This window comes from Aythya ferina (assembly GCF_964211825.1).
Source record: "Aythya ferina genome assembly, chromosome: Z".
Lineage (NCBI taxonomy): Eukaryota > Metazoa > Chordata > Aves > Anseriformes > Anatidae > Aythya > Aythya ferina.
In genome coordinates this window covers 11,655,803-11,678,825 of record NC_140299.1, presented here as the reverse complement: position 1 = coordinate 11,678,825, position 23,023 = coordinate 11,655,803, and the positions used below count along the sequence as shown (strand labels likewise).

The 23,023-nt window shown below is 40.0% G+C and overlaps 1 protein-coding gene across 1 annotated transcript; it reads right to left on the bottom strand.

The window, feature by feature from the left end:
• Positions 1–276: 276 nt before the first annotated feature.
• TARS1 (threonyl-tRNA synthetase 1) lies at positions 277–16,549 on the bottom strand. The gene is made up of 19 exons (XM_084503116.1): positions 16,402–16,549; positions 15,961–16,041; positions 14,748–14,938; positions 13,819–13,942; positions 12,598–12,719; positions 12,257–12,374; positions 11,339–11,403; positions 11,179–11,257; positions 10,444–10,590; positions 9,885–9,983; positions 9,009–9,175; positions 8,427–8,589; positions 8,207–8,344; positions 7,388–7,465; positions 3,942–4,042; positions 3,755–3,859; positions 2,874–2,946; positions 2,015–2,129; positions 277–704 (listed from the first exon to the last, which is right to left on the bottom strand). The coding sequence occupies exons 1-19, from the start codon at positions 16,420–16,422 to the stop codon at positions 556–558; spliced, it is 2,136 nt and encodes a 711-aa protein (XP_084359242.1). The 5' UTR covers positions 16,423–16,549; the 3' UTR covers positions 277–555.
• Positions 16,550–23,023: the final 6,474 nt, after the last annotated feature.

Sequence of the window (23,023 nt, the reverse complement as noted above, 5' to 3'; positions counted from 1 at the left end):
TAGCAGACAGCCCCACTGCTGGACTGTCACGGAGTGAGAACTGCGACCTCCCAGATGCACCAAAACATGCTGAACTGGGAGACTTCTGTTCATTTCCCAGCTCCTGTGACTAGGAACTGTTCAGTGTCAATGTGTTTAACTGGTGTAAGAGCAGCAGACTAGACTGTGAGGTATCACTCATCTTGCTAAAGGAGATACTTCCGAAGCTGCTGTAGCACAGGGCTTCTATGCGGTTTCTTAAGTCTGAGGTTTATTGTTCAACTTTCATGAAAAACATTTTTTATGAAAATGTATTTTATTTTAAAAGTTAAGAGTGCTATAAGTATCCCCAATTAACATTTCCATTTTCTCTTGCAGTCACACGAAGTCATCTTGCTTCATCTGTCATTGATCAGAGGCCAGGAAATCTTACTTCAAGGTTGGTGAGAAACTGATTTTTACAGAAAGAGACATGTCTAACTAAAGATCTCTGCCAATCCATTACAGTACAAACAACCTGCAGTTAACCAAGTTAGGAACACCAGAATCATTTTATGCCAGGTAGAGCAGGTGGTGTTAAAATTCCTCTTCAGCTTGTTTGGATCGAGAACATTTCAGTTCCAGCAGTCGCTCCACCGTTTCAGCAATTGTACGCTCACCATGAACCTTGTTATCTCTGGTACGGATGTTAACTGTTCCGCTGGCCTTCTCCTTCTCACCAACAACTAGAAACAACCAAGATGTAAAGGAATGAACTTAACTTTCAACAATCTATACTGCCTACCAATTCCCTTAAAGCACAGGCATGTTAAACAAGTATTCTAATAAACATACAACACAACACCAAATCCTCATTTGCCCTTCTCCCAGCCCCCCTAACTTAGATCTGTGACAGTTAATAGCTTTATTTAATCTCATATCACTCAATAGGTTTTAGTATATCTTAAATAGCAATTTAGCAAAATGTGAGTAAAGAAATGAATAAACTGCATAAGCCAAGTTTGATAGTAAAAAGACCCAGAAAGTTGAAATGAAAAATAAATGTAGGAGAATTCCATGGGCAAAAGTTAGAAATACAGCTTGACTGTAAATAATCAAGAGCTATTTGTTTGCTTTACAGAAACAAGACAGCAAAGCCCAAAGCTATATATTTAAATTAAACATTGATAGATACCAAGACAGTATCTGTATGTCTCATTACTAATAAAAAATTTATGTAATATACTTGGAGGTAGCTATGAGAAATTGCATTTCTATACTTAGTGGCAGATTGCTCATCTGCAGGTATTTGACAACTTTTTGAAATAGCCTCTGAATATAAGTTAGGTGTGATTTTTTTCTTGGTAGGCTGACCATTTGTGGTCTTCAAGGTAAAACGTGGTTGCATCTTATCTGTATCATATGCTTAAAGTTTTAAATAACAAAAGAACTTTATTCATGATTCTGTAAATTACTGTGAGAGTAGAGTTTCTCTCCAATAGACTCCTTCAACTTTTGTGGTTTGCCCACAGATGTAAGGTCAGTGCTACAGCTCAAGTACATGACTTTGGTGCTGCTTCAAATCATGTGCTTCAGGGGCAGTTTCTCATTGTCCCTACATCACCTTTTCTTCCAAGTCTCCTCAGAGCACCACATGCTCAGAGCACCAAATGCACCACAGCTGAATGAAGTGAACTTAGGGTACTACTTGAAATGAGAGCATAAATTACGTGGGGGGACCAAGAAGGGGAAGGAATAATTCACAACCACAATTAACAATCTGAGTGACAAGTGCCATTAGATTTAATTCGTCCACACTGCTGACCAGAAAACAGCAAAGAACTTTTTCTAAAGCAGCAGCAATGCCTCGGGCCACACAACAGGGACCTCCTTTCACAAACACCTGTACATGCAAGGGCTGCCCACCATTATACAGGGGAGGCTATCTGGAATGTAGAGACTGAAGGAGCAAAGTGAGCTAAAACACTACCACCTGCTCAGAGCACCTGTCTGAAAAAGTCAGCCAGGATAAGGTAACAAATTCACTATACATTACCCAGAATGAAGTTATACTGTGCAAGCTGAGCATTTCGGATCTTCTTGTTCAGTGTGCACCCAGGATCTACATCGATATCTGCCATTAATCCAGCATCATGGAATTGCTGTCTGACCTAGGGAAAAAGTATTTAAACTGTCACAATGGGATAAATTGTGATGATGAACTATTTGTGACCTGTAGAGTTAAGCCTGTCAAGCTTATCTGACCTCCACTAAACCAAAGACATTGTCATTGGCTTGAGCCTTGGCAATGAGCCTAGTTCAAAGAACAAAACGAGGCCTGCTATCATACAAGTACACACACATTAAATCAGTGAGTAGTGGTGTCAATACCTAATGTTTTGGGCTGAACACTTACTCTGGTTTGATACTGTAAATGGTAGCACTGTGGTGGGGTTTTCAATTAGAAGATATATTTTTTTTTAAGTTTATTAATTTTGCAGACTTACTTATGTATCATGAGCTTGAAAGAAATACAGAAAAAGGTTTGCTGAATGCTAAAGATAAGACCTTTCTATCTTTCTTAATGCTCTGCAGGATGGATATGGCTGCAACTTGAAGATAGTTTTTTCCTCTAGCTGAAAATCTGAGCTTTCCAATAATAAAAACCTCACAAAGATAAGTATTTGATGTTTGGGTACCCAAAATCTATTTTACTGGCTCTTTAAAATCCTTCTAAAACTTCAGCAGTTTACTATCATTGTAATATACACAAGTGATATAATGTAATATGCAAAGACTTATAGTATTTATCTCAGAAAAATACTACTAGTAATTAATGACTGAGTATCTCAACTAAATACAGCATTTCTGAAACTGGGAAATAAAAAAAAGCACCCCAAAATCATATACTTCACCTTTTGAGCATATTCATCACACGTTGGTCCTACTGGTACCACCATTACCTGCTGTGGGGACAGCCAGAGTGGCCTTCAATAAAGAAATAAAAGAAGTTATACAGCTTTTAGTATTTTTCAGTACAGAAAATGCTGCTAACAGATGGGACTAAAATCTGCATGAGAGATTCATTAAGCCAGCAGCTTAGATTGGGTTGAGATATGATGACAGCCCTATGCTCAAGTTACAGATTACCTTCCAGAAAACTTGAGCATCTAAAAGAACTGCAGCGTGGGCAAAAAGTACTTTTTGACCTGAGGATTCAAGCTGTGTTTTACAACAGACAGCAACTCAACAGGGGAGATTTAGGTTAGAAATTAGGAGAAAGTTTTCCACTCAGGAGGATGGTGAGGCACTGGAACAGGTTGCCCAGGGAGGTTGTGGATGCCCCATCCCTGGACGCATTCAAGGCCAGATTGGATATGGCTCTGGGCAGCCTCCTCTAGTGGTTGGCAACCCTGCCCAGAGCAGGAGGGTTGAAACTAGATGACCTCTGAAGTCCTTTTCAACCCAGGCCATTCTATGATTCTGTGATTCTATACCTCAGCACATTAAGATTACCATGACTCTCTGCTGTGCGGTGCAGCTGGAAGAGCAAGGTGAGAGATACACACCTCAGACAGATGAGCTGTATGCTGCACATGCAAGAGTGGTATCACATAGAGGCTACCTTATGTAGAATTATTTAATACCTGAAGAAAGGGATTCAAAAGGAACTGCCCTGTGGTATACTTATAGCATGCCTCTGTAGCAGGGAAATAAAACGAACCCTCTTAACTCTTGTATGCTAATTTATCCTCAATTTGAAAGTGTTTGCTCAAAATCTGCTTTCCAACATTACCATTTGCCTCCATAGTTTTCAGTTAGAATGGCGATCATTCTCTCCACAGATCCCAGGATAGCCCGGTGAATGATAACCGGTCTTGTCTTGTCATTACCATCATGGCTGTGAATAAAGTTAGTTACACATATAAGTGACAGAAAGGTTAAATTATATAGCAGTTATGATCACCAGCCTCTGCGCTTACCTGACAAAGGTGAGGTTAAATCTGACCGGCAGCTGGAAGTCTAGCTGGATTGTAGCACATTGGTGGTAGCGGCCGATGGCATCTTTAATCTGAATGTCAATCTTAGGAAACAAAAAATTGAAACTTTATAAGAGTTTATGATACAAGATTGTCACTCTGAGAGCAAACTCACTGTTTTAGGACAGAAGCTTTCACTAATATACTACAGAGGAACTATGTATGTTTTTTGACAACATACTTTCACTTCAGCCTACGTTTTAAAATGATTTGCAGGTTCTGATGCAAACATTAGAACTAAAAACAAGGTAAGCAAGCAGAGAAACATTACTTCACAGTGGACTATATCGAATACCTCAGTATTTTCTGTGAGCTTGCTTTGTTTTTCATGGGACTTCCATGAGTCTTTTCACTGAGTAAATTCAGCAGCATGTCAAGGGAGGGTGGGCAGTTGTGGGTGTTGGCTCAGAACTCAGCAATAAGCTCCAAAAATCCTGGACACAGGATGCACATCCTGTTGTTAAGTAGTCCACTTACCAACAAGGATCATAGTGACACTTGGTCTGCATGTGAATATCTACAGTAAAGACTTTTGTATCTATTGCACCTTATACTTTAATCCTGGATACACTAATGATAGAAGTTAGACAAATAGACAGCTAGAAAACTGTTAATTTATAGTATTTGGACCTTACTTATTTAGTGAATTGCCCTCTTCTTCATTGTTTTACCAGTCTGGCTATACGTTGGGGCTGTTTACCTTATTTTAACTTATATACAAAATGAACAGATCACTGTTTTACTCACAGAAGTGATAAGTGTCTTTCAAAAGTCATTTAGCTAAATAATAACTGATCAAAAATTTTTCATTCAGCAGCAGTTTATCATAGTTCAGCTACTCATCAGACAGTTTCTATCAAAATAAGTCACTAACAACCATCTTTAATTCCAGATCATCAACTTAGAGTAGGAAAAGAAATATTCGAAGTTGGTTTAAAGGTTCCCTGGATGTAGAGCTTCACCTAACAATGCAACTTTAACCAGTTTCCATTAAAATCATCGCAAAAAGCTATGTTTGCTCACTTTACTTTAGCTAGCGTATTAGGAGCAAGTGTAAGGCTAACAAAGTGTTCTTGTGGATATTTGCCTCCTTTCAAATGACCTGAGGAAGTTACTAAATCTTGTTTGCATTTCAAGTTACAATAAGCTGTTACAACACATTCCACCTACAATCTATAAAGTGAAATTGATTCAATTAGCATACAGAGAAAAAAAATCAGAACTGGTTTACTAGACTGATTAAAAAGCTAGACAAAATTTATGTCTATTAGGGAAACACTGACAAGCTCTTTGTAAGGCTCTGTGTCCTTATGCTCAAAGATATCAAAATTTCTGGAAAGTTCTACTTAATCTGTGCAAAAAGGAAGCAAATCAAAGAATTTCCTGAAGAGGAAGCTCTTAAAAAGATGCAAAACCAGTGCAAGGGTCTTTATTAATAACAAAACCCACCAGCAAAACTCAGTGCAGCTACAGCTACAAAACCATGCCAACAAATGTAAGATTTATTTTTTTTTCCAGAAATGTTTAATAAACAATGTTAAGGTTATTTACAAAAAAAAAAAAAAAAAAAAAAAAAAGATAATATGAAGACAGGGTTAGGATTTCCTTTTTGCTTGCTTTCTACAAAATTATTGCATTAGGATTCACTGATCACCAAAAGGATTGCTTGTAATGCAGCAATTGCTTTGGTAATGCTGATCCAACAACACTGCCACCTCCTGTTCATATCTCCCACTAGGCTACTCAGCTCTGCTTAAACTGCAAATGGCTTGTAAGTGTAAACAGGGTTTGATTAATTAAACAAGTATTAAAGCTATGTAGAAAAAAAATAAAAATCACAGAATACTTTCCCTCTGTCAAGGAAGTCGGAATTTATGTAGCTGGGAAAACGGGAAATTCCAGCCAAACACCACCATAAAATATTAGATAACTATATAAAACAAAACAAACACAACAACAAAACTTCCCTTCCTACTCAACAAGTCCAAGTGCAAGGTGCTGCACCTGGGTCAGGACAATCAGTGATAGGAGCACAGACTGGGAGAAGAACCCAGTGAGAGCAGCCCTGCAGAGAAGGATCTGAGGGTTCTGGTGGACAAAAAGCTCGACACGAGCCAGCAGTGTGTGCCTGCAGCCCAGAAGGCCAACTGTGTCCTGGGCTGCAGCAACAGAGGGGTGGGCAGCAGGTGGAGGGAGGGGATTGTGCCCCTCTGCTCTGCCTTGTGAGGCCCCACCTGGAGTGCTGCGTCCTGGCCTGGGGCCCCCAGCACAAGAAGGATGTGGGGCTGTTAAAGCAGGTCCAGAGGAGGGCCACAAAGATGCTCAGAGGACTGGAGCACCTCTCCTGTGAAGTCTGGCTGAGAGAGCTGGGGGTGCTCAGCCTGGAGAAGAGAAGGCTCCAGGGAGACCACAGTGAGACGTTTCAGTACTTAAAGGGATCTTATAAGAAGGATGAAGAGGGATTCTTTACTCAGATAGATAATGATAGGACAAGGGGGAATGGCTTTAAACTAAAAGAGGGTAGGTGTACATAAGATGGGAGGAGGAAATTCTTCACTGTAAGGTTGGTGAGGCCCTGGCACAGGCTGCCCAGAGAAGCTGTGAATGCTCCATCCCTGGAGGTGTTCAAGGCCAGGCTGGATGGGGCTTTGGACAGCCTGGTCTGGTGGGTGGCATCACTGCCCATGGCAGGGGGGTTGGAACTAGATTTAAGGCCCCTTCCAACCCGAGCCATCCTATGATTCTATGATACTCCAAGTCTTGTACTTTTACAAGCCAACTATCTCAGCTTGTACCAATTTCTCACTTCAAGAATCAGTTTTGTTCTGTATCCTCCAGCCAAAACTAAATAGCATCAATGCTTTAAAAAGACATACTGACACTGAAAAAATTAGCTACAGCGTTACATTGGAAGGGAATGTACAGAATGAGTAGAAAATAAAAGCTGTCTTTGCCAAGAAGATCATGAATAAAACCCAAGAGCATCACCATAGTATTTTTTTCTCCTTTCTCATAATAAGATATAAAAAACATTCTTTATGTGTTAGCAGCACTGTGTCCATCTGTATTTGTGTAATTAACTGAAAGCAGAATTCCTTTTTCTTGGTCAGGTATTTATATATGTTGCTTGGCAAACATTCTGTACAAATAGACACCTAACACTCATCTTTCTGGGTATATCTGTAGTTAGCATGATTTTATGAAGACAAAGACTTCCATTTTTTCCTGCTCCTCTGCCGTACTGAGATGAACAGTATTTACATGCTACCCCCACCACTAAGATTGCAGTGGCATGAATGGAAAGCAAGGAATTGTATAAGCTTTTGTCTACCTCATCCAAAAAGAATTAAAAGCCTAACCCAGCCAGAAGTCCAGTGCAACATACTAACCTTAGGTCCATAGAAAGCTCCATCGCCAGGGTTCAACTCCCACTTCTCACCAAAGTCATTCAGGCTGTTTTCCAGTTGCTAGAAATAAAGGACATATACACTCATTTGCTTCCATGTTACAGCATCAGGTCAGCCTGCTGCTACAGGCATCTAACACTACCAGACTTACAGTTATTTCCCCATAACTATTGCAACATATTCCCATCCACCTCATTACTTTTCTGTAAAAGGTGAATTTTGGAAGCGTCCAAGCTAAAGTAAATAAATTTAAATAATTTACTCCAAATTTAAACAAAGCTGATGTATATATTTTGGAAGAGGCCAAACAAGCAGCGTTAGCTAAGATTCAAGAACTTTTTATGATAGATTCAAAGTTTGTAAATCTTGAGAATCCATCCCACACACATCTAGTGTCTCTTCTTGCCCTGTCTTCTGTCAACCACTGAATCTGCAAGGGCTAACACTTTAATCGTGAAAACAGCCTGTTTTTTGGAAGACTGTTCAGTCTTATTATATATACAGGGGCTGTCAGACTTGGTTCTCTTCATCCTCCCTCCCCTCACTTCAATTTTTCAATCAATTAAAAAAAAGGAGATATAATTTGACTGTGACACAGAGATCACTTTTGTATGGAAAATAATGACATGTATGGTGTGCATACGAAAGCTACTGCTAGTACCCAGATGGAACTGAAGTGTTATTAAGTTACATTTCTCAGGTAACAGGCTGCAACTGTTACCTCCCAGAAGGCAGTGTGTTCTTACAGGACTTCCAACTGCAACCTTGCTTTCATATAGAAAATTAATAAAAATTATTTACCTTTTCAGCTTCATTCCACACTTTGATATCTCCCAGGTACTTTTCAGGACGAGTGGAGAGATTCAGTTTAAAGGAAAATCCGAAGACATCATACACGGAACGCAAGAACTGCAGACAGCTCTTTATCTCCTCTTCAATCTTTATAAGAACGGAAATTAAGTCTCAACTATGGAAAATTCAGCTATGCTAATACCCGATTTCATTTAACAGCAACCCATACCTGTTCCATAGCACAGAATATGTGAGCATCATCCTGCTGGAACCGACGTACTCGAGTGAGTCCTGTGAGAGCTCCTGACAGTTCGTTGCGATGCAGAACGCCAAAATCTGCCAACCGTAATGGCAGCTCACGCCATGATCTTGGACGATGATCAAACATAAGGCTGAAGGAGAAAGTTTATTACTTGAATAATAGGCATTACTAAATGCCCATGATGTCAACGATGTAACCTGAATACAGTCATTTACCACTGTTTTTCTCAGTGGGGAAAAAAAAACACACAAACACAAAAAACAGGTATTCTTTTATAGCTGATATGCTTCCCCCACTTCACACAGAGAAGGCAACAGCTCCTGAACTGAGCATTAAAACCTGAATGACTAAATTGCAACAAAACTGACAGTGCCCTGGTAGCTGGTTTAGCTATCCAGAGTTCTTAGCACCAAAGTGAGCTTCAGTTCTAAAACACAACCACTGTAATAACAGAAAAACGACATTTCTCAGGGTCTCAATAGAGAGAGCTTATAGGCACCAAGACTCATAACTACAACACACAATTTATCAAAGATTATGTGTATTTACCAGTGTCCTGGACAGTTCATAGGCTTCAGAGCAAAGATTTCTTTCTCTACTTCAAAGGAAAACATGTTGTCACTGTAATGCTGCCAGTGCCCTGAAGTCATCCATAGTTTGCTGTTGAAAATATTTGGAGTGACAACCTCCTGGAATCCACGTTTTCGATACTCACTCTAAAACAGAGCCAGTACATAAAATAATTAATATGCAAACAAAAGTAATGGTACTCAGCCTTTGATCTGCAGCCACAAAAACATGGAAGTGCTGCCTTATTGAAGTCCGTGACTCAATAAAATAAATAAATAAAAACAAGCTGAAGATTGCAGGATACCTCCCTTCCACCAGCAACACCCTTCCCCCAAACAACTCTGAGCAAGAAGAACAAGTTCCCTCCCAGCAAGCGAAGCAGCAGTCTCTCATTAATCAATGACACTTGGTAGTACATCTCAGCCCAAACATAAAGTAACAATACACAGATTTTTATATATTGCAACACGTAGATCAGGATTTTTTTTTTCATTTTTATAACAAATAACTCTACAAGGTCAAGTTAAATATATTCATCAAATCAAACCAACATGGATTTGTGGAACATCTGTACTGAGTTTAGCTGTACTTTTAGTTGTCAAAGAATCCATACTCCAGATCATCATTATCACTGCTTTAACTGCATGTTAATAAAGTTCTAATAAAAACATAATTCGGCAGAGATTATTAAAAGACCATCTCTAAAAAAACAGGTTTCTTTAGTACCATGGGTTACAGAACTAGGATTGAACAGCCATTCAATTCAACTCAATTTATACTGTTAGTCTGTTGTATACTGTTACACATTTTTCTAAAGCAATTTCTTCTATAAGATTTCCAAAAGACATTACTTACCCGGATGAACTCAATTAATGTGTTATAAATGTAAGCTCCTTTTGGCAGGAAAAAACAACTACCAGGGCTGAGTTCATGAAAGAAAAACAATTCTTGGTCCTGCAAGAAAAATAATATTTGAAAAAAAAAGTAATTGTATAGCCATTTTTTCCCTGAATATTCACAAATTAATTGCTACTGACTGGGCAGCACCAAAGTTAAAAAACACAAATAAAAAATCCCCATATTGGGAACAAGCTGTAGCAACCCAGGTAGGAATGAGCATTGCCTACAGACTGAAGTGGTGTGTTTTGCATGCCAAAGCATTCAGGTAATGTACTGGTTAATCTGTGGACAAAAGATATTATGTTTAAAGAGAGAAAGCTCTAAAGATGAGTTGTTTACTTTAGGGCTTTTGATGCTCTTCGAGGGAAAAGCACCTGGCTTTGAAACTTGACTGAAAATACTGACATGTCACATCTTGGCTGTGGCAGCCAAGTGTGGTCTTTGAGATACTTCTAGTTATGAGGTCATGTATACAGTGTGTTTGTGAAATACATTGCCAGACAGACTGTCTCACCCGCCCAATTTTTCTGTGATCTCTGCTTTTAGCCTCTTCCTGGAACTTCTCCCACTCCTTCAGCATTTTTGCATCTGGGAATGAAATTCCATAGATGCGCTGGAGTGATTCCATATCAGCCTTGCCTTCCCAATAGGTAGAGGAGTTCTGCATGCAGAAAAGTAAATGAAATGATGAATAAAAGGAGTAGCCTGATATTTTACTACTACCACCTGCTGTGAAAAGACATGCAATCATTAACAAATCGCTATACATAACGTAGGGTAACTATGGCACAAGGAGAGTTTTAATCATAAATACATAGCACTGATGAGAAAAATGCACTAAGAGACAAATAGAATATATATTAAGATTTTTTTTGAGCTCTATTTAGTCTTTTTTTTTTTTTTTATAGCCCACTGTCTCTTTCTGTAGCCATCTATTCCAACTAAACTTGGCTATAACCATCAGCTGAGCAAAAACTAAAAACTCTAGCTGATACAGTTTAACCAAGAATTAAGCCAGACTCATTTTCTGATCTGTGCTGGAAGTGCAAGCCCTGGCCATCTAGCTGGCCTTCGCACCACCTGAACATCATTCTTGTAGCACACAACCCTTCACCAATTGGTTAAATTGAGTTTGTGGCCAGGCTATCCACTTTGCATTACATTCTTGGATAATGTGCTGTCATATTGCCCCAAAACAGCAACATGCTTTCAAATAAACACATTTTTCTAAGGTAGTTTCAGCCCTTACCTTATGAATTTTTATGGTCTTTATCTTGCCAGTATGTCTGACATGAGGCCCTCTGCATAAATCTATCAAGGGGCCACACCTAAGAACAGGAAAATATTCATTTAGTATACTTCCTCCTGCCAAGTTTTATCCAGTAATATTATTATGTGTGTATAATCACCTGTATACTGTTGTAGTTGGAGTATTGACCTTCTCATTCAGGATGCGACACTTAAATTTGTTATACTGAGAAGAAAAAACACAACACATATTTGTTAACTCCTTGTTAAGCAGTAGAGCTGACAAGCAGTTTACACTATTTGCAAACCTGATGCTATACTACATCAAAAGAGGGTTATGCAAGACAGCTGTACAGTATACTACTACATTGCTACATAGCTCAAAAAGAGTAGCAAGCTGCCCAGTGAGCAGCTTGTTCAGTCTCCATACTTAAAAGTTTTAAACCTCCAAGTCTATTTGGAACCCAAATGGACAAAGCCCCATGAAACCTGGTCAACACTGCCTTGCGCGTGAGATTGGACTGAAGACCTGCTGAAGCCTTTTCCAACCTGAATAACACTATGAGTCTCCTGATGTTTCAGTAGTGAAAACTGAGTATCTCTGAATGCCAGAGAATTATTTACAGCTAGGTACAAAAGAGAAAGATCAGCTTTTATTGTTGCTTGGAGCTTCCCAGAAGTCTTTATGCTAAAAAAAAATGTGTGAAGCTTACAGAGAGCATCACAAATGCAGTTGTAGCATCACCATGGCATTTTACTACAACCAATATAAAAACAGGCACATAACAGCACATGATCTGTATATAACTGCAAATTTACATCCATGTGAAATAAATGAGGAATGTGGATTCAATGGTATCACTAAGGTCACCCAGCGGAAGACCTACAATGCTTACAGTTGCAGAAAAAAATAATGCGCATTCCTGAAAACTTAACTGATGCCTTTGCTCGTTTTTTTAAAGTTAAATATCACATGAGTCTGTAGAAACACATCCCTAGAAATTAATTTGACAGACCTTCTACCACTAATAGAACACTTGGCTAACTGCGTGATGACTGTAACATTATAAACAGCCTACCTTGAACATTTCAAGTAGTGTTTCCTTCTTAACTTCCAGTCTTTCAAAGGCTTGCTTTTCCTTCATGATCTTTTTGCATAATGTTTCCAAAGCAGAGAAATCATTACTTGATACACCCCTAAAATAAACACACGCAAAAGAACGAATCATTCTCACTTTCACTTGCAATTTCTGTTCTGGTTGCAATGTATTGGCTTATGGCTGGGACACACTGCAATGAACAAACCCATCTTCAGCAGTGCAGATGACTTTGTTCTGGGAACAAGCAAATAACAGAGAGGTGTGTGACTGTGACTGCCATCTCCCTACTTCTGAAAAAGGAAAAAAAATATAAAACCTACCCTTCCTCAAGGAACATGTCGTAATAAAATCCATTTTCTATTGGTGGACCATAGCACAAACAGCCACCGTAGATTCGCTCCATAGCTTCACCCATTATGTGAGCACTTGAGTGCCAGTACACCTGGAAGTGAAAAAAGGGGTCAAGTATGAATACGCACAATGCATTTCTGAGCAGTTTAATTTAAAACTTTTTTGAACACCTGCTTTTAAGGGTACTTGATGCAGATCCCATATTAGAACAGTCATTAGAAAAGCCCCAAAACACTCCCATCCTAAGCATCAACACTTCCAAAAAGTAACACTGGAAAATTGTTTTCTGCCTTGTAGCAAGTAATTCTTAGTTTCAGCCATTGTTGAAATCATTCAGTTTTGCCCAGAAGTCAGGAAACTAATCCAACAACTTTTCTTCTTTTCTGTTAACTTCAATTGATCAGCTCTGCTGATATACAGCATAAAGCTGACAAGGTGTACTTTCAACACAAGGCTAAGGTTCTGCAAAGACTTTATGCATGGCAAGTCCTGCATGGATATAGAACAGCTCATAAAGTTAAAAGCTGTGCTACATCTTGTAGTGCACCTTATGTTCTAACAAAGTAAAACAAAATCTCTAAGACTTCAGTCTGCTTTTATCTGCACGGATCAGAAAACATAGGTATCACAAAAGCCATCATTTAGTCAGGATGAAAACCCTAAGTTTGAATGCAAGATATCTGTTACGAGTTTGAAGCTTCTAGTACCAAATAACTTTTTCTAAAGACAGAGCTGAAAAATTTGGCTAGATAATGGATATCTACATTTAGCTGAACAAAGAGCCAAAATAAAGTACGTACTTCTGTATGTAAAAAGATTAAGAGCAGCTTACTCATCTCTTTTATGTCTATAGACAGTACTTCTGTACTCAGCATTGCTTTTGCAGTCCAGCTAAAGAGGTCAGCTCAAAGGACCTACTTTATGTTAACACGAATGTTGAAAACATAACAGACTTGGCATAAACTATAGCAACTGCGAGCAGAATTGTCAACTAATACAAAGCAGAATGTACAATATTTGCAGTATCACATTTTCTTCTTAATGAAGAAAATGCATACGTACATACACAGCAAACCTTTTCTCTCCTTCTCCTCCACCTCTTTTGAGCACAGTAAAGATGCTAGTAACTACTGGAGGTTGGGTTTAATGAAAATCTAAAGGCAAACAAATTTTAATTAGATGATACTCACTGCTTGTGCCTCTTCATCTTCAAACTTGAGCAGCTCCAGGGTACAGTCCTCCTCCAGAGGACGGTCTAGATCCCAAACCACCTTGTTCACTTTAGCAATAACAGTGTTGTCAGCTAAGCCCTGGCTAGAGAATAAATACATGGTATGTAATTATTTCAAATCAGCAGGTAGAAATATGCCAGGTTTGCCCTCCATGTTGAATAAGATTTTCATGAGTGCTCAGAGTGGGTACAATGCCGTAAATAAATTCCAAATGGAAGAGCAGTTTAGCCAGTCCTAAACATTTATGAAAATCCTACTCGCATCTCTTGAGAGACGTAGGAGGAAATCTGCATTGTATACTAGACGTTCATGCATTCATCAACATATTTGAATTAGAGGCAAAGTACTAACCTGACTTCAAAATCCTACTGCAATAAAAACAGAGCTTCACCTTTAAAAATTATTAGATACCATTTCTAACGTAGTGACTTTATAGTTTTATCTCAAGCAGGCAAAAAAAAAAAGTATTCCTTGAGCCCAAATCACAAAAGCAAAGAAAGTTTCAATAACATGACACCTAAGCATGAAAAAATAATCAAAAGAAAAGGTATTTCACTTCTAGGAATGACCCAGCTTTGATAATTTTGACTGTTAGGGTGTTCAGTAAGCATTGTTCAAATCCCCCCCAAGGCACATTTGAGTCCTCCAGAGCTGCGCAATGTTCTTTTTGACAGCTATCTCCCATGCAAGTAAAACTGCAGTTAAGCAAAAGACTCTCATAATGTTACTGCACCCTAAAAATCAAGTGAAACATCACCCAAATCATCTTCCTTCCCCAGGCCCCTGTAAACTAATTTTGCATATGCCAACATTAATGATCATAGACATGACTTGCAGATGTAGATCCGTCTAAAAATTAGTAAGTGTATCACAGAATAGAATCATACCTAATTCCACAAGCAATTTGGTAAGGAGTTGTCTTCCAGGACTCAGCATCAACCTGCTTGCCATCAGGTAATGTAACTTTAATGGGTTTACTGTCATTAGCAGCTCTTTCTGCCAGGAGTGCATCATGTTCAGCTTTAAGTTTATTGTACATCTCTAAACGCTCATTGATAAATGCAGGCCAGGGATTTAGCTACATATCAAGAATAAAGAGAAAGAAAGATGCAATAGGTTATTAGAATACTCTACTATCACGTTATGTCAAGAAAATATACAGAATGCATGTAAGCCCTGCATTTAGATGCAGAGCTTAGTGATATGGTTTAGTGGAAGACTTGTTAGTGCTAGGTCAGAGATTGGACTCGATGATCCTGGAGGTCTCTTCCAACCTAGATGATTCTGTGACTTTTCACAAGGGAGCTATGTGACTGTATTTATAGTTATATGTATGCTGTATCTAACAAGCAATCATTATCAGTATCTAATAACTATATATGACTTCAGCTTAGTAATTAGTACTTTGAAATGCACCATGGTACACCTGTTTAATTAACTATAGATATGTTAACAAGCTACTACATAGTTTATTAAACCAGTGTTTAAATTGATTTATTAAACACTGGTTTAATGAACTACACAAGGACAAAAATAAATCTGAAAAGATTGTGGAAGAGTAAAAAAGTAGATTTTTATTATTAGGTGAGAAAACTTAGGGAACACCCCTAGTCTGAGCCACCTGGAGAGGAAGTGCCACTGGTCTACGTGTCACATAAAGATGTCAGGCTGGCAGCTTGTGCACAGCCCAGGTCATACAAGGCCTGCTCAGCTTAGTACTGGCTAGCAGCTGGCCCTCTCTGTGCACAGTCAGAGAGATGCATTTACTCATACCAAACCAAAACACTGAAGAAAGAACATCTTTTGTAGGCTTTAATTGCTGCTGAGATCTGCTGCCCACCTCCTGGTGCAACTGAGGGGCACAGTGAAAGGCAGCAGGAAGCAGCAACTGCGGAAATCTCAGCTGCTCCCCTATTACGCTGATAGAACTTGCTGTCAAAGGCAACAAAGCAACTTCAAGGCAAGCTTTGCTTTAGTAAGAAATAGTGGGGAAACGCCTCACTGAAAGGATGGATAAAGTAAGTGACGGGGATTCACTGCAGCACGGCCAGCAGCACACAAAACCAAGGGACTGCCCCACACGACCCCAGGGCTGCTCACCTCCGCGCGCCCTTCATCGCCGGCCCCTTCCTTCGCTTTCTTCTTCCCGCAGTCTGCCTTGTTTTCACCCCCAGCATTTACCTAGGGAGGGCAAACACCATTTCCTCACATGCCAGCAGCCGCTGCGAGCCGCCCCACCCCCACGCACCATGGGGTGCACCCACCCCACCGACCCCTTTTATTAAGCACCGTGCCAACCCCACCGCATCTCCCCGGAGCTGGGGGGACACCCCCGGGGCCACTTGATGGAAAAACTTTTTGGGGACAGCCCCGGTTCCCCACCAGCACCCGTCCTCCCTCCGCAGCAGCCGCCCCTCCCCAGCCTGCCGCGGGGACTCCCCGCCTCAGCGCAGCCCCCGGGAGCGGTGAGGGGGAGCCGGGGGAAGCCTGGACAAGCGGACCCCGGTGCCCCCCTTGCCCCCAGCACGCTGCGGGGCCCACCTGGCCATCAGCCCCTGCCATGGCTGCCCGCCGAGCCAAACCGGCACCGAGAGAGAGAGAGAGAGAGAGAGAGGGAGGAGCGGGGAAGGGAAGGGAAGGGAAGGACCCCGCGCAGGCGCTTCCCGGCAGCCGAAGCTGATGCAACCGGAGGCGGCTCCACAGAGCCGAGCCAATGGGTCCGGTGGGCAGCACCGGGCAGGGCTGAGCACGGCTGAACGGAGCCGAGCCGGGAAGAAGAGGGACGGGGATGCTGGGGTGTGAGGGCGGCGGGAGGGGACCGTGGGGTGGCGGCTGGCTGGGGGTGCCCGCAGCTCAAAATGGCGGAGCTCCTGTCACCAGCCCTCAGGGCTCTGTCCCCGCGTCCCTGCTGCCCTCTTGCCGGCAGCCTGCCCCTCCAGCAGGGCGGCAGGACCGGGGGGAGAAGCACCCGGTGCATTTCCAGGGCTCCCCATCTGATTGAGGGGGGACCCCTCAGTCAGATCCCCAAAGCCAGGGAGAGTCGTTGAAGGGGGGATTAACTAATTATTCGGAGTTCTCTTTGTAGAGGAGACCCACAAAATCTGATGGAGCAATGTCCAATTTCCCACTAAAAAAATAAAAATAAAATAAAAATGGAAGAGATTCTGAAGAAATTCAATCATAACCTGGGCAGGAAGGGGGTAAATGGAGGGTCCGATGTGGACTGCAGGAGTTTGCTTCGCTTAGCACTGTCCTGAGGAGAGGCTTAGCATCATGGGGGCTGAAGGGCACTGAGTTCTCTGAAAAACGGGCATAATATTCAGGCACAACTTTTTGCTATTGTAACCTTCCTCTCCTTCTTTCCCTGGTGTTGTTTTTATGTAAAAATAAATAGTATTTCCATTTACGTCTTCACGGTATCCATGGGCTTCCAGAGCAGTCGTATATCTAGTAGCTAAGTGACCTGGTTTAGGAAAGGCATTTATTACAAAACTCCACATTTTAAAGAAATCCAGGTATAGACTCCTGATTTGGAAGGGGCCTTTGAAGAGTTGAGACCAGAGGTCAGGCATACAGATGGGCTTGGACCTCTGCCATCCTCTGGGTGCTTTACAATACTGCCTCCTCGTGTACAAAGATGCTTGTGGTAGCAGCTTCCTCTTCATCTGCAACAATGGTTTGGGGTTTTCAAGTATTTCATTCAATTAAAGTGTTCTTAGGTGAATGTAAGAGCATCTCAGATGCTCTGGCCATAGGTGCTGTGAGAAAAAAGTTCAGAAAAGATAAGCAGTTTTGTATGGTTTTCTCATAGTGGTTATGCATGAGTGAGGGACAGTTGTGCGAACATGACCACATTACATGATCACAAATGTAGGAGCTTAACAACTAATGCAAATGTCTTTATGTTTTTTAAAATATTCAAAAGGAAAGGTTTAGTAAATATGAATTTAAAGATGGAAATGGGTCCACAGAATAGACGTGAATAATTTGCTGTCCAAACATAAAACACGCAGCATAAATACTGAGAAAAAAAAAATCTTAAACAGCTACAATTAATAATATATATGATGATCTGTAGCAATACAGAGTGTAATGATACAGAAAATGTTTGGTTTTAATACTAATTTTTAGATTCGCACTTCTAAAATACTTCTTGTGTGAAAGAATTAGAACTGGATAACAGAGAACACATTGCAAGACTTATAGGTAAAATATCCGTATATGAACAAAATCTTGTACTGATATTGTTAAAGAGATGACAAAAATGATTAAATATTTCAAAGAGATTGGAAGAACTGTAGGAAAACATTTTTTTTTTTTTTCCTTCCAGAAGATGGCAGCAGCGAAACACGAAGTGCTGGGAAAAATAATTCCAGAGGATGCCCTGTTCACAACTCTCAGCTTTAGATAATAGGATTTATGGCACAAAACAAAACAAAACAAAACAAAAACACGAATGAGTGTTTTCCTGGCTTTGTTCTTAAACAGAATAATTAAAGATGTGTGATTAGACTCAAGTGGATTCTAAGTCAGTATAAATTAATTTCAGTGTGCTTTGATGATTATCAACAGCTGAATGTCTGGATGTTTCTGCTGGAATTGAATTTGTTGGAGAAAAATGTTGCAGAGTTTGACTGGAATTATGTTATTTGGTTTATATTTTGTTTAGGAAAACTAAAAATAGCAGTTAATTAAGATAGAAATGAAGCATGAGAAGAGTGAGAGAGAATGAGAAACAAATGAAAATTGGTCAGTGTGAAACCCCCACACTGACCATTGGTAGACTGGAAGCATAGTCTATACAGTGACAGCTTGTCCCACCTGTGTCCCAGAATGCAGGTCCTCTTCAATTTTCTGCTTACCACTCTTTCTTCATACCTGCAGCTGGGGGGGATAATGCATTTAAATTACTCAGTACTGAAGGGATTCAGTTTGTTCAGATTCAGTTTGTTCAGATACAGTTTGTTCTCTACCACCAAGCTTTTTTATTATTACTATTATTATTTTTTAATAAAACACAGTGAAGTTGTATTTGGTCAAATGTAGACAGCATCCAGTTTCATAGTTACAGATACTAGGATCATAAGTTAAAAACTTCAGGTGAAACTTAAAACCATGGTTCACTCCTATTAAGATCACTTGGGCCTTTTAAAGATGTGAGATGCTGGGTGATTTTTTTTTCTTTTTTTCTAATAAAAACTAGATTTGACCTTTTGCTTCTTTGTAACAAGCATACCAGTCATAACTCATGTCTCATGTTTCTCTTTTATCTCAGAGATTTAGCTATACTTCAAATTTCACTTCACTTGGCTGAAGTTTTAGCATATATACAGTTGTCAACAATATTTTATCTCCCAGCATGAAAAGTAGTAGGTGTGCATTCAGTCAAACTCAGATCTTTCCTATTTTCTTTTTATAGAAATTATGCATGTCATACTGTTAACCCAAGTGACATATCCAGGATTAGGATATTTTTCCAAACTTTTACCTTTACAATAAAATGTCACCTTCAAAGTATCAGTAGAAGATTTGCACTTTAAAATATTAAGGGAAAACAAAACAAAACAAAATAACAGTAAAACCATTTTTTGTTTTTCATTATTTTTTTTTTTCACTACTGGTCTCAGAAAAAAGATATACAGTCTACATTTGTGTCGATTTGTGACTCACACTCTGTTCTCCACTCTGAATCTTGTGTGTGGGCTGTGAGATGAAGATTTGGAGCTTCTGCCTTCTATTTCCTACTTTTTAGTGAAGATAAGACTGTGTCATTTAAACTAATAATTTAACTAGTCTAAGTCAATTAAAAAGGCAAATAAGATGCTAGCATTGTCATACACTGAGAAGGAGGGATGATAAACTATAAAAATTAAAATCACATGTCTTTAACTGTCCTTAATCACAACTTAAACTATTACAATGAACTGATGTAGAAAATCCAATTGGTATTTTTTTTCCCATGCTTCTGACTCTTGGACGTATCCTTGTTTTTTGTAGCTACTTTAAATAACTTTTACCATAACTGAGCATCACCAAGTTATTCTACTACAAAAAAACCTTTTTGGTCATACACAGAATTGTCCAGAATCTTAGATGGTGACCTTTTTTGTCCCTAGCAAAATATTTTAGAACATCATGTTTCATTTTAGTGTTCATTTCAGAATTTGAAGTCTGAAAGAGTGGTTTAAATAATTAATAATTATTTTAACATATATATATATATTTGTAGTAATGGAATTCCAAATTCTGAAGAGTTTCTGTTTCCCATAGATATTGCTGATTTACTTTTTATTTTTCCAGAAACTAATGTTTTCTGTGCCTGTAACAGCAGACCATGGATATACTTCCATAATACCTCTACAATAAAAAGTTAAATTTAATAGATTATGTCTACCATAAAAAATAATGAGCATGATCAGATGTTCTTCCTGACACTTTTACAAGAATAAGTTGTGATTTGCACACCATGGACACCAAACTGTTCCTTCACCTCCTGTATGAATCACACGGAATCACAGAATTGTAGGGATTGGAAAGGACCTCGAGATCATCGGGTCCAACCCACCTCTACACTGACCTTGTCACGTGCAAGGCTGTTCTCTCACTCCCGGCTGCTGTCTGGCGCAGCGTTTTTTTTTCCCTGTCTTAAATATGCTCTCACAGAGGCGCAAACAACATCGCTTATTGGCTCAGATCTGGAAAACAATGGGGCCCTTCCCAAACATGGGGCAGCTTCTAGATCTTTCTCACAGAAACCACCCCTATAGCCCCCTGCTACCAAAACCTTGCCACGTAAACCCACTACATCTCTCCAGCCAGTCCAGGTCTCGCTGAATGGCAGCACAGCCTTCAGGTGTTTGAGCCACTCCTCATAGTTTTGTGTCATCGGTGTACTTGCTGAGGGTGGACACTATTCCCTCATCAAGGTCGTTGATGAAGATGTTGAACAAGACCAGACCCAGCACCGACCCCTGGGGAACACCGCCAGTCACAGAAACTGAGCATGAGCAGTCATGAGCAGAGCCTTAGACAGCATGTCAGAAGCATGATGATGCGGCACAAGAGGAGTTTCATATGTAACACAATTAGATGCAAGAAATGTGTTTCCAGAGCCATTCTTTTGGTGCAGTCCATAAACATCCATTTTCCAAACTCGGTTTCTTACTCTAAGCAACCTCCATTATACTCCATAGCACTGGAAATGATCTCCAGCTGCCAAAGAAAAAAGAATTCTTGCTTTAGCTTCTCTAGCACATGCTCTCTCAGAGGTTTTAGGGGGAAATGGCAGACAATGAAGGGAAAAGAGGTGCTGAAATCTAAGGGTTTTTTTTGTTTGTTTGTTTTGTTTTTGTTTTTGGTGTGTGTGTTTTTTGTTTATTTGTTTGTTTTTTTCATTTCACCATATTTTTCATTGCAGTTATGACTTAATTTCACATATTTTCAGAGTATAATTTATTTTATTGGCAACGTATGTCCTTGGTCTCTCTTTTTAGACATGACTCAAATGTTCTGGTGATCTTCTTATGATCATCACTGTTTAATGATGTTTCGTGGACACATTCCAATAACATTGATTCAAAACACAAGAAAGCTGAAGCAAACAACACCATCTTCATTGTAATTTTTGTCAAGCCACTTGTGATGAGTTATATAAGGCTTATTTCTTTGTGTCTTTTTCAGTTGGAAGTATTTAGAATCTTACTTAAAATAATACTGAACTGAAAAAATATTTCAAACTTCTATAACTACAGGGATAGAGGGTAGAACACTCTTCTTTGTGGTAGCTGCCAGAACTTGGATTCTTGAGGAACTCTGCTATTAGATATTTATACAGGGAAAAGGATATTCTGAGGGGAGATAAAAAGTTTGATTTATTCACAGTTTACCTGGAAGAATGAGGAGGGATATCTTGGCAATAGTACAGAACAGAAAAAAAAAAAACACCTGATCACTATCTTTAAAACATCTGTTACATATGGAAGGACCATAACATCTCTTTTTGATCTTTTTCCTAGACTAAGCAAACTTAACTTTTGAACCTGTCTTGGGGGACATGCTTCTTCTCTTCTGAACTCTCCAGTTTATCTGCTTTTCTCTCAAAACATACTACTCAAATCAAACATAGTGCTCCAACAGAGCAGAGAGGGCTATTACTCATACCTGACATAAAGCAATTCTGCTAATATAACAGCATTACATTGCTCACTCGCCTTTAGTTTGTGGCTCATTAGGATGACCAAAATATTTTCTGCAGAGCTATTCTGTACAGTATTATGCTTTTCTCTGTTTTTTATAGTTTTCTGTATGCCAAAGCACTGCACATTATTAAACTGATTGACTTCCAACTACCTCTTGTGTTCGTTATGATGTTGAAACTGTCCCCCATGATCTCCTTGTCTCTAAGTTGGAGAGACATGAATCTGACAGATGGACCACTCAATGGTCCTGGAGTCCTGCACCCAGGTCTGGGGCCCCCAACACAAGAAGGACGTTGACTTATTGGGACGAGTCCAGAGGAAGACCATGGAGATGACCGAAGGGCTAGAGCACCTCTCCTATGGAGACAGGCTGAAGGAGTTGGGGTTGTTCAGCCTGGAGAAGAAAACTCCAGGGAGACCTTGCAGCGGCCTTCCAGTGCCTAAAGGGGGGCTGCAGGAAATCTGGGGAGGGACTCTTTGTCAGGGGCTAGAGTGATAGGACAAGCGGGAATGGCTTTAAACTGAAAGAGGATAGGTTTATATTAGATGTTAGGAGGAAAGTATTTACTCAGAAGGTGGTGACGCCCTGGCACAGGCTGCCCAGAGAAGCTGTGGATGCCCCATCGCTGGAAGTGTTCAAGGCCAAGCTGGATGGGACATTGGGCACCCTGATCTGGTGGGAGGTGTTGCTGCCCATGGCAGGAGGGTTGGAACCGGGTGATCTTTGAGGTCCCTTCCAATCAAAACCATTTGATGATTCTTTGATTCTACGATCATTTTCAAATTTTGAAAGTATTTATCAACCCTCTTTTCATCTTGGCATGTTCACAGATTTTTAACATGTACCCTTTCCTTCCTCATACAAACCAATGACTTTTTGGATTAGAACCAAACACAGGATAGAGCCTACTGGAAATGTTCTCCCAGTTTAGCACAGACTGACTGGCAGCTGCTCTCTAAGTGCA